The sequence below is a fragment of the Nanorana parkeri genome, unplaced genomic scaffold (assembly GCF_000935625.1).
Source record: "Nanorana parkeri isolate BGI_ZX_2015 unplaced genomic scaffold, ASM93562v1 scaffold12, whole genome shotgun sequence".
In the NCBI taxonomy this organism is placed as follows: domain Eukaryota; kingdom Metazoa; phylum Chordata; class Amphibia; order Anura; family Dicroglossidae; genus Nanorana; species Nanorana parkeri.
Genome location: NW_017306280.1, coordinates 854,885 through 867,230, shown reverse-complemented (window position 1 = coordinate 867,230; position 12,346 = coordinate 854,885). Strand labels below are relative to the sequence as shown.

The window sequence follows — 12,346 nt, the reverse complement described above, 5'->3', positions numbered from 1 at the left end:
AGATTTCAACTTAAATGTTTTTAAAATAAAAAAATGGAGAAAAAATTTAATGAATGCTAGAGAATTTCTAATTATCTTGGAGAACTACTTAATGAGAGATGATATGCTATTTCCTAATAATAAATATACACACACACACAACTTACTTCAGGCTCATTAGTGGATGTGAGAGGAGCTGCTTTGGTCCGGTGTGACAGCTCCTTCTGCAGATACTGCCACTTACTCCAGGTAATGTCCTCTGGGAGGGAAGATTTACCCCTAGGCCTGGTCTGGCCTGAGACCACCTCCCCAGCAGCACTCCTAAAAAAACATAAGGATCATTAGTCTTGGCATCATTTTAGGACCGATCCTTAAAAGCTTTAACCTTGAATGCCAATTTTCAAATATTGGCTTTGTCTACCAAAATATGTGATGCAAAAACTGTTCTACTTGCCAACAGATTACCCCTTCAGCATTCCCAATGCAGTATGGGTAGATTGAAAATAAGAATTTGATTGGTATCTGGGAGAACCCTAAATATTCAAACATATTTAAAAACAAAGTCCTACATCTATTTGCAGCTTTACAGCTTACAATACAAAAGGAGTAGGATGCAGCTTGTCAACTTATAATAATAGATGAATGTCGAAGGACCACTCATGTACCAACAAAATCACCAGCACTTGGATAGTCAAAGGAGTCCAAATTATATTCTAAATTATAGCAGACACAAGTCTCAGATTTGCACTGATATGGAGAAGCCACACAACCCTATCAGGGTACCTGCACTACTAAAAACATTCAGGTATTTGATTGCACTGACATCCAGAATCTGACTGGTTGCTCGAGATGACATCTTCATTTCCATTTGTACCAACTTTATCACTGAACCTTGGTATGATCCAAAATATTTATCCCTTAAAATCAGTTATACCTGGTCTGTAAAGTGTTAACAATCTCTTGACTGGGTACCATCTTCTCTGTGGGGTGTTTTTTATCGGCAGGGTCTGTGCTTTTTACCTGGAGAGAAAGAAATCATGACTGGTCCGCTTGGCAGGTTACTCTCTACTGTTACTGTATACATTACTAGTTCAGTCAATTATATCAATCTTTTAGTTACCACTGCTGTGCTTTAGCAGTAAAACCGACAACTATACTTTATCCGAAAGCTGGATTAATAAAGAGTCCAAGCATTTTATTTCTATCTTAATCATAGATGAAATATTAATCTCGTTATTGCTATAAAACTGTTACAGACACGATCATTAGACATTAAAACAATGTATGACTGAATCATTTCAGTCATACATTGCTTTAAAACCACAGAGCAATTTAAATGAGAAAATTGATCAACAAATATCTTATGGCTTTTTCAATGAACAGCTGTTTGTTTTTGCTATAAATAATTCCAACACTACACTGTTTTACAACACGTTTCATCCAATCAAACTGCAGCTTATATTTTTACACAGAGGACCAACCAATAAAAATCAGTATAATGTTGGTGTTCATTATTCTGCACGCTATCAGCCGCAGAAAACTTAATTCTTTCTTGAATGGCATTGGGGTTAGTGAAAGAGCCAATTGTACACACAGAGGAAATCGTTTCTTTGGTTTTGGTTAGAATGGGGAAGGGTTATAACCTCTCAAGTTTTTTTTCTTAAAGAATAGGTTTAATAAAATGTTCCAAGAATATACAAACGGAAAAAGAAAAAAAATTACACACACAAATAGCGACCCCTGGAGGTATACTGAATACAGGATATACCTAAGCCATACCTAAGTAACTATTAATGGTCAAAGTCAGAAAGCATAAACAGACTTGTGCTGGTGTAATCAATACAAGCACCAGATAAACCTTAAGGAAATCCCTAAGGTCAAGGTGGGCCACAGTCTCTGCCCCATTGAAGTAACAAACCGAGTGGGAGGCTTTCTAGAGGTACACACCCCAGAACTGCACACAAAAAAGGGGTCCAAACAAAAGGAAACGGAAGGAAAAAAATTAAATAAAAGTAGAGGAGCTCTAGCCGGGGCTCACTGAGAACACAAAGCCTCAGACACACCATAAAGTTCAAGACAGATAGTGTTGAAGACGGTTGGAACCACAAAAGTCAATGCAGGTGCTCCACGTATCAATAAAGGTTGGGTAGAGATCATAAAGTCGGGCTGTAAGTTCTTTCATAGGCATAATTGGGTTAACTTCCATAACCTAAGCTGTAATTAGTGGAGTGGAGGGCATCCTCCAATGTCTAGGATATCAAAGCTCCTCCCACAGAAAGGAGAAAACTCTGCTGCCTTCAGAGGTCCAGAGAAAATGGAAAGAGTAGCAAATTCAAAAGTTGTGGGACAAGATCTACCCATTACCAGGGCACATCATTCCTTGGTGTATTGGGGGCGATGTGGGAAAGGATGACACAGTAAAATGTTGTTTTAAGAAATATGTGGTCAGTACTGTGCAAGCAGAGGACCTCGATGGGCATCAAGTCCCAGGTGAGAGGGCTAAGGTCAATGAGTTGCACATTAATTGTTTAAGTTGAAAGCAATGTCCTCCGTCTAATCTAATTCTGAACCTGCATCCGCCTGTCACTGGACAGTGAGGAGATGCAGCACAGTGATGAGCTCATCTGTCATTCTGCTCTCCCCCATACCAATATGAGTTTTGTCTTGTTTTCTTCTCACACACCCATCCTGCTATACAGAGACTGCAAGAGGCTGATACTCAAGATCACAGATCAAACTTAGATACTTACACTGCTTGCAGTTAAAAAATAAATTTAATTAATGGTTACAAAACTGCATTCATCTGTCTCTTCTATATCTGCTAAAATTATTGGTATCCATTCCACCACTTCCGTAGCAGGAATGAGATGGCTTGGTTTGGAGGGATGGGAAAGGTTAGACGGAAGACTGGTAATAAACTCAAATATGTAGTAGGGATGCCTTAAAATAGACACCTGACTCAGCTAACCAATTCTACAGAGAGAGGGGACTCTCAAAATAGTCACATTCAGCAAATTCAGATAATTGGAAAATGCCACAAACATAAGCTGTTTGGTAAAAGTTAATACAAAACATAAATCTGGTCCCAAATGTCCCATAATACCTGTTCAGCATCGGGTCTGACCTGCAGCATTGCCTGTAAGTTCTCCAAACTGACTTTCAGAGCCTTGAGCTTTATTGACAAGGACTCTGCATCCTCTAACAGAGAACTGGGCCCTTGCTTGTTTGCATCTGCACCTTCCAGCAATCGGTTTATTTTCTTTTCGGTTTCTTGTAAGGTTTTCTGAGAAACAAAAGAAGATACATAAGCAATGTCCTCATTGATACTTGATTATATAATCGGATATTTTACCTTCATAGCCGTGAGAATCTTAAAAAGTGGTAAAGAAGAACAAAATATCAAGCACATTAACATTATTGCATTGTTCTATTATTATGACATTATATTGTTATTTTATTATTACATTATTATATTTCATTATATTTATAGAGCTGACAAACCTCCCATTTGGTCACATTCAGAATCGTCTTTATCAAGAGCTTACAATCTAATGTCCGCAGTACAGTCATCCAGATTATTATTATACAGGATTTATATAGATACAAGCACTGTGGCCATTTTGGGTGGAACCAGAAGAACCCCACCAGTATTATTGACAATAGGAGAAAGTCAGATCGCCTGGATGAAACCCATACATAGATCTGGAGAACATAAATGTACCTGAAAGGAATTGAACAAAGAAATGCAGTGCTGCACGGCCAACAGCTTATGGGCAGCACAGTGGCTTATTGGATAGCATTCCTGCCTTGATACAATGGGTCCCTGGTTTGTATCCAGGCCAGGACACTATCTGCATGGAGTTTACTTGTTCTACCTGTACTTGTGTGGGTTTCCTCTGAGTACTCCAAAGACATGATGGTAGGACAACTGGCTCCTGTCTAAACTGGTCCTAGTATGTGAGATAAGGACCTTGGATTGTAAGATCCTTGAGGGCAGGGAATGATGTCAATGTACAGAAGAAAAAGCACTGTGTAAGGTGTCAGCACTATATAAATACCTGTAATTGTAAATAAATAGAATGGCCACAAATGGACACATCTGTTAGGATGGGTGGTGAGAGAGCTTCCATTTCTGTTTAAAGCTGCACACCCCCTTGGAGCCCTATCTGGCCGGTATACACTCACAGAACATACCCGATAAAAGGTTTATCTCTTCTTTTCTCCATAGAAAAAGGAATGATCAGTGATTGGCTCTGCAGTGACCTTCCAGCATGTAAGTAATTCTCCTATTGGAATGCATGTGCTATCACCTGGATGATCTTAGGCACTAAAGGACATAGCTAACTTAGCCACTGTACGGACCACCGAACTACATTTTTCTAGTGCAGTTACATCATCTTTTCCCATGTGCATTGGCTAACTGTGTGCTAAGCAGCATTTCTCAGTACTGATCTGACACTGTAGAACAATATGGGCTTAGACAAAACAGATTGTGCCTGGGCATGATCATGAACATAAAATACTGGACTGATTCTTTCCAGCTGCCAAACCACATTAACAAAAGACCTTGACATCCGTCTTACTGCAGTTATGCCTTTAGAAAGAGAAACTGATCTGGCCTGAAACATCTATAAGGTATCAGCAGCACTTGCGTTAAACTTGTTTTGTTTGAAAATTGGTCAGTAGCTTTTTTTATATTAGAATATAATTTTTATTTCTGAACATTAAATGTAACAAACCTCTGCAGAGTCTTTCTAGTTCTAGTATATTGTTATCACACACATGCAGCATGTCTGTATATTTCATATACTGTACTATGTACTTTGATCTCTAATTACAGGAATGAACTTTGAGCCATACAACAATATGCAATTTAGATTTGTAACATCTACAAAACATTTCTTAGGATAATTCATTAACAAATCAATTCATTAAAAAACGCCTTTTATCTTGTTCTTGAGAAGAAGCCTATACCGTACTTTCATCTCTTTAAAGAAACCATTTAGATAACTGACAAAAAAAACAAAAAAAATCAAATTTAATTCACATGCCAAGTTACATTGGGGGTGTACTTCCATTTACCTAAATGGTTCCTATGTCTCTCACCTCTCCCATTTTTTAACTGTTAAATCCAGGAGGAGCCAATGAAAAATAAATGAAATGCTGCTGAACAAAGCATAAAAAAACGAGAATTTGATTTAAAGCTAAACTCCAAGAAAACAGATGAATACATATATGAAATACATATAAGAGCTATTTTTAGCTGCCAAAGGATTTGTATTTCTGTATATCCAGTTCTTAAACTTTCACAGCTCTGCCATGCAAACACAACTGTCGCTGTCTGGAAAGAGGACCTGATCTTTCTCTGCTGCTGTTTCACTTACAGGTCTCCTCTCCACCCCTCAAACTAAAAGTAGAAACAGCACACAGTAGTTCATCTCTCAATCTTTCTACTCCTATCAGCATGTTTCTTGCACTGCAACACACTTGATTGGTTCCTTGCTCCTTGTGCTGCTTCTCACCCAAACGCTCCAATACTCGCCCCCAATACTGGAACTCTGGTCAGATGGAGATTTCCTCTGACCGGCAGGGAACATGAAGCCAGCTTTCTGGCCAATCAGGAAGCCCGGTGGTGGGTTATGACCCGCCTCCCGGCTTTCTGATTGGCCTGGAAGCCAGCTGCATGCCGAATGGCTGGGAAGTCAGCTTCCCGGCCAATCAGCCTCGAGCCGGCCAAACAGCCAGCTTTACTCTCATATGTTTAGCAAAGTTGATGTGCATAAATATGGGTTAGTTTGCTTTATTTGACATGGCTGGTTTGCATTCCCAGTCTAATACTGCCCAGGTCAGTGCTATGCGAGTTGGATTTATCAAATACTAATGCAGTATGAATATGTGCACACTATCATTGTTTCCACTCTCTAATTGGGCAGGGAGCTTCTAGAAAAATGGCCCACTGAGTTGAGAAGGTGAATGTTCTTATACCCTCCCTGCTCAATACGGCCAACCAGCCGGTTCGATGTGGATTGGCTGGGAAGACGGCTTCCAGACCAATCAGCATGGAGCCAGCCAAACAGCATGGAGCCGACTTCCTGAATGCCTGTGTAGCTTGCGTGTGTGTGTATATATATATATATATACATACATCCTTACATGTGATGACTGCTGCACTACTGCATTCGTTTTCCTTATTCTGGCTTTCATTTGGTTTACACACACATACATACACTCGGTGTATATACACAAAACACACACACTGTATTTCTGTATGCCTGGAGCTCAGCTTTAACATGGCAGTAAAAACTAAATGTGAGGTTCATGGTAAATGCCAAATGTGGGGCTTCCGTCTATTGTTTATGCTACTGCTTATTTCCAGTCTGTGATACTTGCCACAGGAAGTATGTTGGCAGTTTTGGTGTAACGATCTGTGGAGGTCTCATAACCTGAAAGTACTCACCCTGAGACTCGCATACCCACAATGATGACCCCACTGTAAAAAAATAAAATAAATCTTGGCAGACTTTAAATCTTCCTAGAAATTCCCAACTCCACCTGTGCAACTGGGCCATTCAGAAAGCACCCTTTCAGAACTATCTACATTAGAATAACACCATTGGGCAGACAAAGAGTAATCTGAAATAAATGAGTCTTAGGCACGGCAGGGAGGCTTTAAAGCCCAAGGTGTTTGCCACCTTTAACCTGCCCTTTCATTTTTTACAACTGGAACTGTACACTCTGTATCCAGTAAAAAAGGCACCCTTCAAGCATAAGGGGTTAGACTGTGCACGGTGACTGCTGTTCTTCTTACCTGAAAGTCAATTAGCTTCTGTTCTAAGCTCTGCCGCATATCTGGCTCCTGTTTGCTCTCTGCTAATGACAGATTCACCCTTTCCAGCCAGAGCTCCACCTCTGTTACCTTCCCCTGACAATCGCGTAGGATCATCTCCGGCTTCACGCTGCCCAACGTAGTGGCGGCATTCTTCAGCTGTTCCTGAAAGAAAGCCCAAAGCAGGTATGTGAGAGAGAGGGAGAGAGAGTCACCCGGATAAAGCAAACAAGCACCAACTCAAAACAATGTGGCATGGCGAGCATACGGCGGAGCAGAAGGAGCACTGTATTCCCAGGTGTAGACAGGAGGAAAATAAAACAGCTCATGTGATCTAATGTCAACAGGTTCCTGGCAGATCATTTGCATTTGTTCAAGTATATTTCTTCAGTATACAAAAGAGCCAACTCAGCATGGATGATTGAAGTGAATGTATACTTTCCTTAGGGATTTTTAAGATTAGCTTAATGTAAAAATTCCTATCAATGTGTGTTATTGTTTCCAGAAACATATTTTTCTGCTTATAGGTTGTAATTATATATATATACAGATGGGGCAGCCCTACTTAGGGTGCCCATACACTGTGTGAATATCGGAAGTCCCGGACAAAATCTACACAGTGTGTGCCGCTGTCGGCACCTTTTCGGCCGGCATTCCTCGATCAGCTGATCGAAGGAGGTGACTGGAAAATCTTTGTACGATCAGAGCCAGCAGTCAATGAGTCGCCGGCTCAGTTCAGGTAGTCTGAAGGCGGCCGCTGTCAGAATGAATGCAAACACCTGGACTTCTCAATCGTCACGCTGGTAGTGTTGGAGGAATTGGCTCAATTTTTTTCTTTCAGCCTGCGGGTTGAACGAGAAAAATAGAGCAGTGTATGTATGTGTGTGTGTATATATATATCAAGAGGGGCTCATTGTTAAAGTGTTTAAAGACTGGACTGTCAGCCGAAAATCTGGGTCTGAACGTGCGAATTGTGGCCGTCAGCGACTAGTCAATGTTAGGGCAGAACGGAGAGTGGCAAGACTGGTACAAGACAACAGAAGGGCAACAGTGCAGTGTCAGTTTCCTCACATCACCTTTCAACATCTCGTGGAGTCACGAAGAGGCCCAATGAAGTAATCTCGTGGCCCAACGAAGTAGTGATGGGGTGGTCATAATAATCTGGCCACACAGTGTGTAATAGATATATATATATATATATATTTATTTATTTTCCTGGTATAGCAGGGTAAAGGCAAGAACCACTGTCCACTTTTATTATCATCTGTGTCACAGTTGCAGATTTTCCCTAACAGTCGTCACTGGGACACTAAGGCTCCATTCACACCTGAGCTGTCCGCGCGTATTCGGCTGTATGGATACGCACAGAGCCGCTCTAAACACAAAAGACAATGTACTCCAATGTGCATCGTTCCCGCCATTGGGGCGACCATGCAGCACGAAACCGTGCAGCCCCCGAAATAGTGCCAGCGCTATAATCCGGCGGATTCCGCAAATGAGCAGCATCTGCGCAGATTGAAAAACATTAGCGTTTTCGTCCCGCACGGTCTTCCGCACGGATGCATGTGTGAATGCAGCCTCAGTGATGGGTGTTCATACCCTTCCCACTCTATGCAAAACGAAGCTCAATAGCTACAGTAAGCTGTATATATTATATATTTTATTAAACATTTCAAAGACAATTACAGATTTCCTTTAAAACGTCACCAATAACTCAGCACAGTGACTTCCGTTGCCTGAATTACAAATACTTACAAATGTCTTTTACAGGTGTCGTTCAGCCCAGCATACAATAAAACACAAACCGGCTCGACTGGGTTGTAACTGTAACGGCCAACATAAGGGATGAAGGAAGAAAGCCAAGACTTCAACTGTGCTCCCTGTATAAGTTCAGTTTCTGAATCCCGTTATGACAAAAAGTGACTCTGTGTTTATTTATCGATTCTCTAAACTGTATTCCCGAGTACCTGGCTGCAACCTTAAGAAAAGGCGCCAACACAATGCAGACTGTGTAAACGGAAATCTTCCCTACAGCTATATCAGGGGAAGGTATGCAGAGTTTAACACACATTGCTGAGGCTGGTAAGAGCTACGTACACTAATAATAATTAACTAGAGAGCACACCGACACTCAGACCTGCTCTGGATACTCCGTCAGGAAAAATCCTCTTCCATTTTTATCAAACCGATTACATTAACTGTCTCATCAGCAAATTGCTTTCCAGTGGGCGGGTGAGATCTGGGAACGCGCTTCTATAAATGTTACCTGTTTAGCGTCACTGCTGTCACCTTTCTTGGCTTAAAGTGATCTTACAATCAAAAGATTTTTAAGCCATTTTAAATGATGGTTAAATTACTTACAATGGATGCTGCTCCTTCATGTTTAAATGTTTTAGATTTGTTCAGAATCAGCCAGCCTCCTGAGCACTGGGACTGATACGCTGTTTTAGGATGGCTCCTTTCCCTTGCAGGGTCCTATGGAGCCACCCTTGTGTGTGCTGGTAAGCTGTGCACACAGTCACAGCAAGGGAAGCCTCTCCCATCCCCCATGCTCCTCCAAGCTTGTAGATGTGCCGCTGCTGGAGACTGCTCTGTCCCTTGTCATCTTGTACTGGACAGGAGCTTCAGGGAAGCTGAGCTGAGAGAGTTAAGAGCTGTTCGGAAACATGATAACCAAGTGCTTGGGCAAAGATGTAGAGAAAATGTAAAGACATATTTTTTACATACACAAGCAGTGTTTATTCAAAAGGTAAGAGCAGTGGGAAGGGGGAGAGTGGGAAGATTGATCAGGGTAATTCAATTTTCCCCAAAATCTCCTGAGGGAAGTGAAATTACCATTTAAATTCCCATTCTTGCTTCCTTTGGTATGGCACATATAGGAGTGTTTTCTTATATCTGTTTGATAAGTGCCAGAAAAGAACTGTTGATCCTTCCAGAAATCCATAGCTGCCATCTACATTGTGCTGTGTTATCTCATACACCATTATCAGCTCTGCCCAGTTCACCTCTGCAGACTACAGAACCCCCCTATGTTACTGACGTAAGTAGAATAGAAGGTGTTGCATAGTCCTAACACACTTCCTGTCCTAGGGTGCCAATATTCCTCCTTCATAAATGAAGTACACTGAGTTAGATTTGTCACACTTATACATGAAGTGTTTTACTGGCAGGATTACAAGGTGAAAATAAAGGGGACAAATGCCAGAAAAAAAAGCCAATGCAACCACTACATCTAAGGACTACTGAGCTACAATGAAATAAATTTTTGCTCTTATGTTTAGATACACTTTAACACACTCCTGTTACTTTGCGTGGACACAGAACAGGTTTTCTTTGAACTTCTTTATTTCCCCACCTTGAGCATATAATAACACAAAAAACAGCTGTTTGTTCTGGGAGGTTCAAAATATCATCCAGGCAGCAAGTGTTTTCCATAGGAGATCAGCAGTGTCAGACCTTCTACTTCTATCCTGACACATCTACAACCATTAAAGCGGACCTTTACCCCTATCTTTAAAATAACAACAAACACACCTTTATAAATGTTTAGTAATAACAATCTACAAACACATACTTCTAGATAATTGCCGGCTTTGTATTCTTTGCATTCCTTATTTCTCTTTTCTTTCCCAGTCTTCCCACAGTGGCCATGTTTACTAAGGGCAGATTACTAGCTCTCCTTTTACTTCCTGGATTTCTGGCACGCGACTAGACATGTGACTAGGACATGTGACCATGCACATCATGTCAGGGAGGAAAATGCTTTTCCCTGAGATCTTGTGAGATTACAGATGAGATTTCCCAGCAATACACTGCTGATAACAAGGCAATCCCAGTGTGCATTGCTTTGGCAAACTAAACCCATTTGCACTTTCAGGAGGTGAGTGCTCTGCAAGTGTAAGTATTTCATAATCACAGCATTTTACACCTGACATGTCTATGTTATTATTAATCATCATACAGAGAGGGATGTCATTGGTAGAATTTAATTTTTGAGTGAAAAGGTCCTCTTTAAATATCTCCAAATCAGCAGGCAGAACAAAATCTTTGTTAAAAAACTGCCATCATTCATGCTGGACCTCCCCGAAATAAAAACCAAGCTCATTATTATAAGTCAAAGAACAATTATTATTATACAAGTTTGTTTTTTCTTAGCGCTTCACTATATAAAAGGGAAACAGTACAGTTACAAAACAATGTTAGACTAGAGGGTTAACAGAGCCCTGCCTGTGACAATAAGAAAATGTTATATACTGCATATACAGTCAGGGCCGGATTTACTCCCCCTGCCGCCCCAAGGCCAGGTTCTGTATATTTCTATATATTACTTTATACATCACATTTTCCTTTATTGCCTTATTAAAGTGGAGCTCATCTCAAAGTGTGGCGATTTGCTGTGATAGGGAAGATCTAGAAATGTTTACTGTGCACAAGCAGTACCCTGAAAGGTTTACCTTTTGTTTACAATTCCTCCTGAAAAAAATTGTATAATAAAGGGTATCAGTGGTCAAAAACTAAGAATAAATATATATTTTTATATTAAAGTTCTATCCTGCTCCTAATAACCACATTGATCTAGAAGTTTGTAAACGTACTTATTGAAGATGTCCATAGGAGGTACTTCCTCAATGCACGGACACAATTATTTCACTCAGCCCTGTGAATATGCACTTTCTTGTGTCAAAACTCTCACACAGCCTCCATTCTGAACTACATCTCAACTTTGATTGCATTTTCAAAAACAACTCTAATATGTATTCCTATTGCAATGCTGATGTTATAACAGGTTAGGATATGCTGGGACTTTACAACTTCTTTCATCCTCATAACTGTATATCTGCAGTATGAGATCATCTAAGGCACTGATGCATCTGACTGTTAGTTTAATCAGATTTAAAGTGAGATTTGGTGATGTCGCTACTGTGGTGCTCTCTGTTTTCCTTGCTGGATAGGAAGCTGTACCTGAACTCCTGCAATGCAAGTATCTCCCTGCTTCTGCTTAACTCATTATGTAGATCTGTCATTTCTGAACCTCTCCTGCTGCTGTTTATTTTTCCATCACCGGAAGGCAGCTATGATATGAGAAAGCAAAGTCCTTCAGCTCTGACAAGATGGCCGCCTCCGCAGAGACACACAGAGAATGATGGAAAGATCAGTTACCCACCAGCAATAGCGGTGGCTAGTCCTTTGCCCTCTGCTTGCCTTTTTGGGGCACAACTTCCACTGTTCAAGTCCCCTTTAAATAAACCTCCATACATAAAAAGACTATGTGCATGGTGACATTGAGTACCAAAAAAAAACTAGTAATTTCTTGCAGCAGCACTCGATATTACTGGGAAAAAAAGAAACAAAGAAACGAAACAAAACAAAAAAACTGAAAAAGAAAATTAGCATCTTGTGTTAAGTGTTTTGTGAAATCGTGTTCCCCATTCATGCAATAAGAAGGTATTAAATTGTCCGTACAGATACATGTCAGAATGATCTTGCCAACTGATGGGGATTTATTTTTTTCCTTGCGCAGAAAGATTTTTAAGAGTTGCC

At 40.6% G+C, this 12,346-nt stretch overlaps 1 protein-coding gene across 1 annotated transcript in view; it reads right to left on the bottom strand.

Annotated features, from left to right (window-relative positions):
- The window catches only part of SYNE2 (spectrin repeat containing nuclear envelope protein 2), a 272,106-nt gene that overhangs the window by 109,076 nt on the left and 150,684 nt on the right, over positions 1 to 12,346 (bottom strand). Inside the window, exons 66-69 of the mRNA XM_018556025.1 lie at positions 6,788 to 6,970; positions 3,083 to 3,262; positions 914 to 999; positions 147 to 300 (exon numbers count right to left, since the gene is read on the bottom strand). Coding sequence (XP_018411527.1) covers positions 147 to 300; positions 914 to 999; positions 3,083 to 3,262; positions 6,788 to 6,970 — 603 coding nt within the window. The remainder of the gene's footprint in view (positions 1 to 146; positions 301 to 913; positions 1,000 to 3,082; positions 3,263 to 6,787; positions 6,971 to 12,346) is intronic.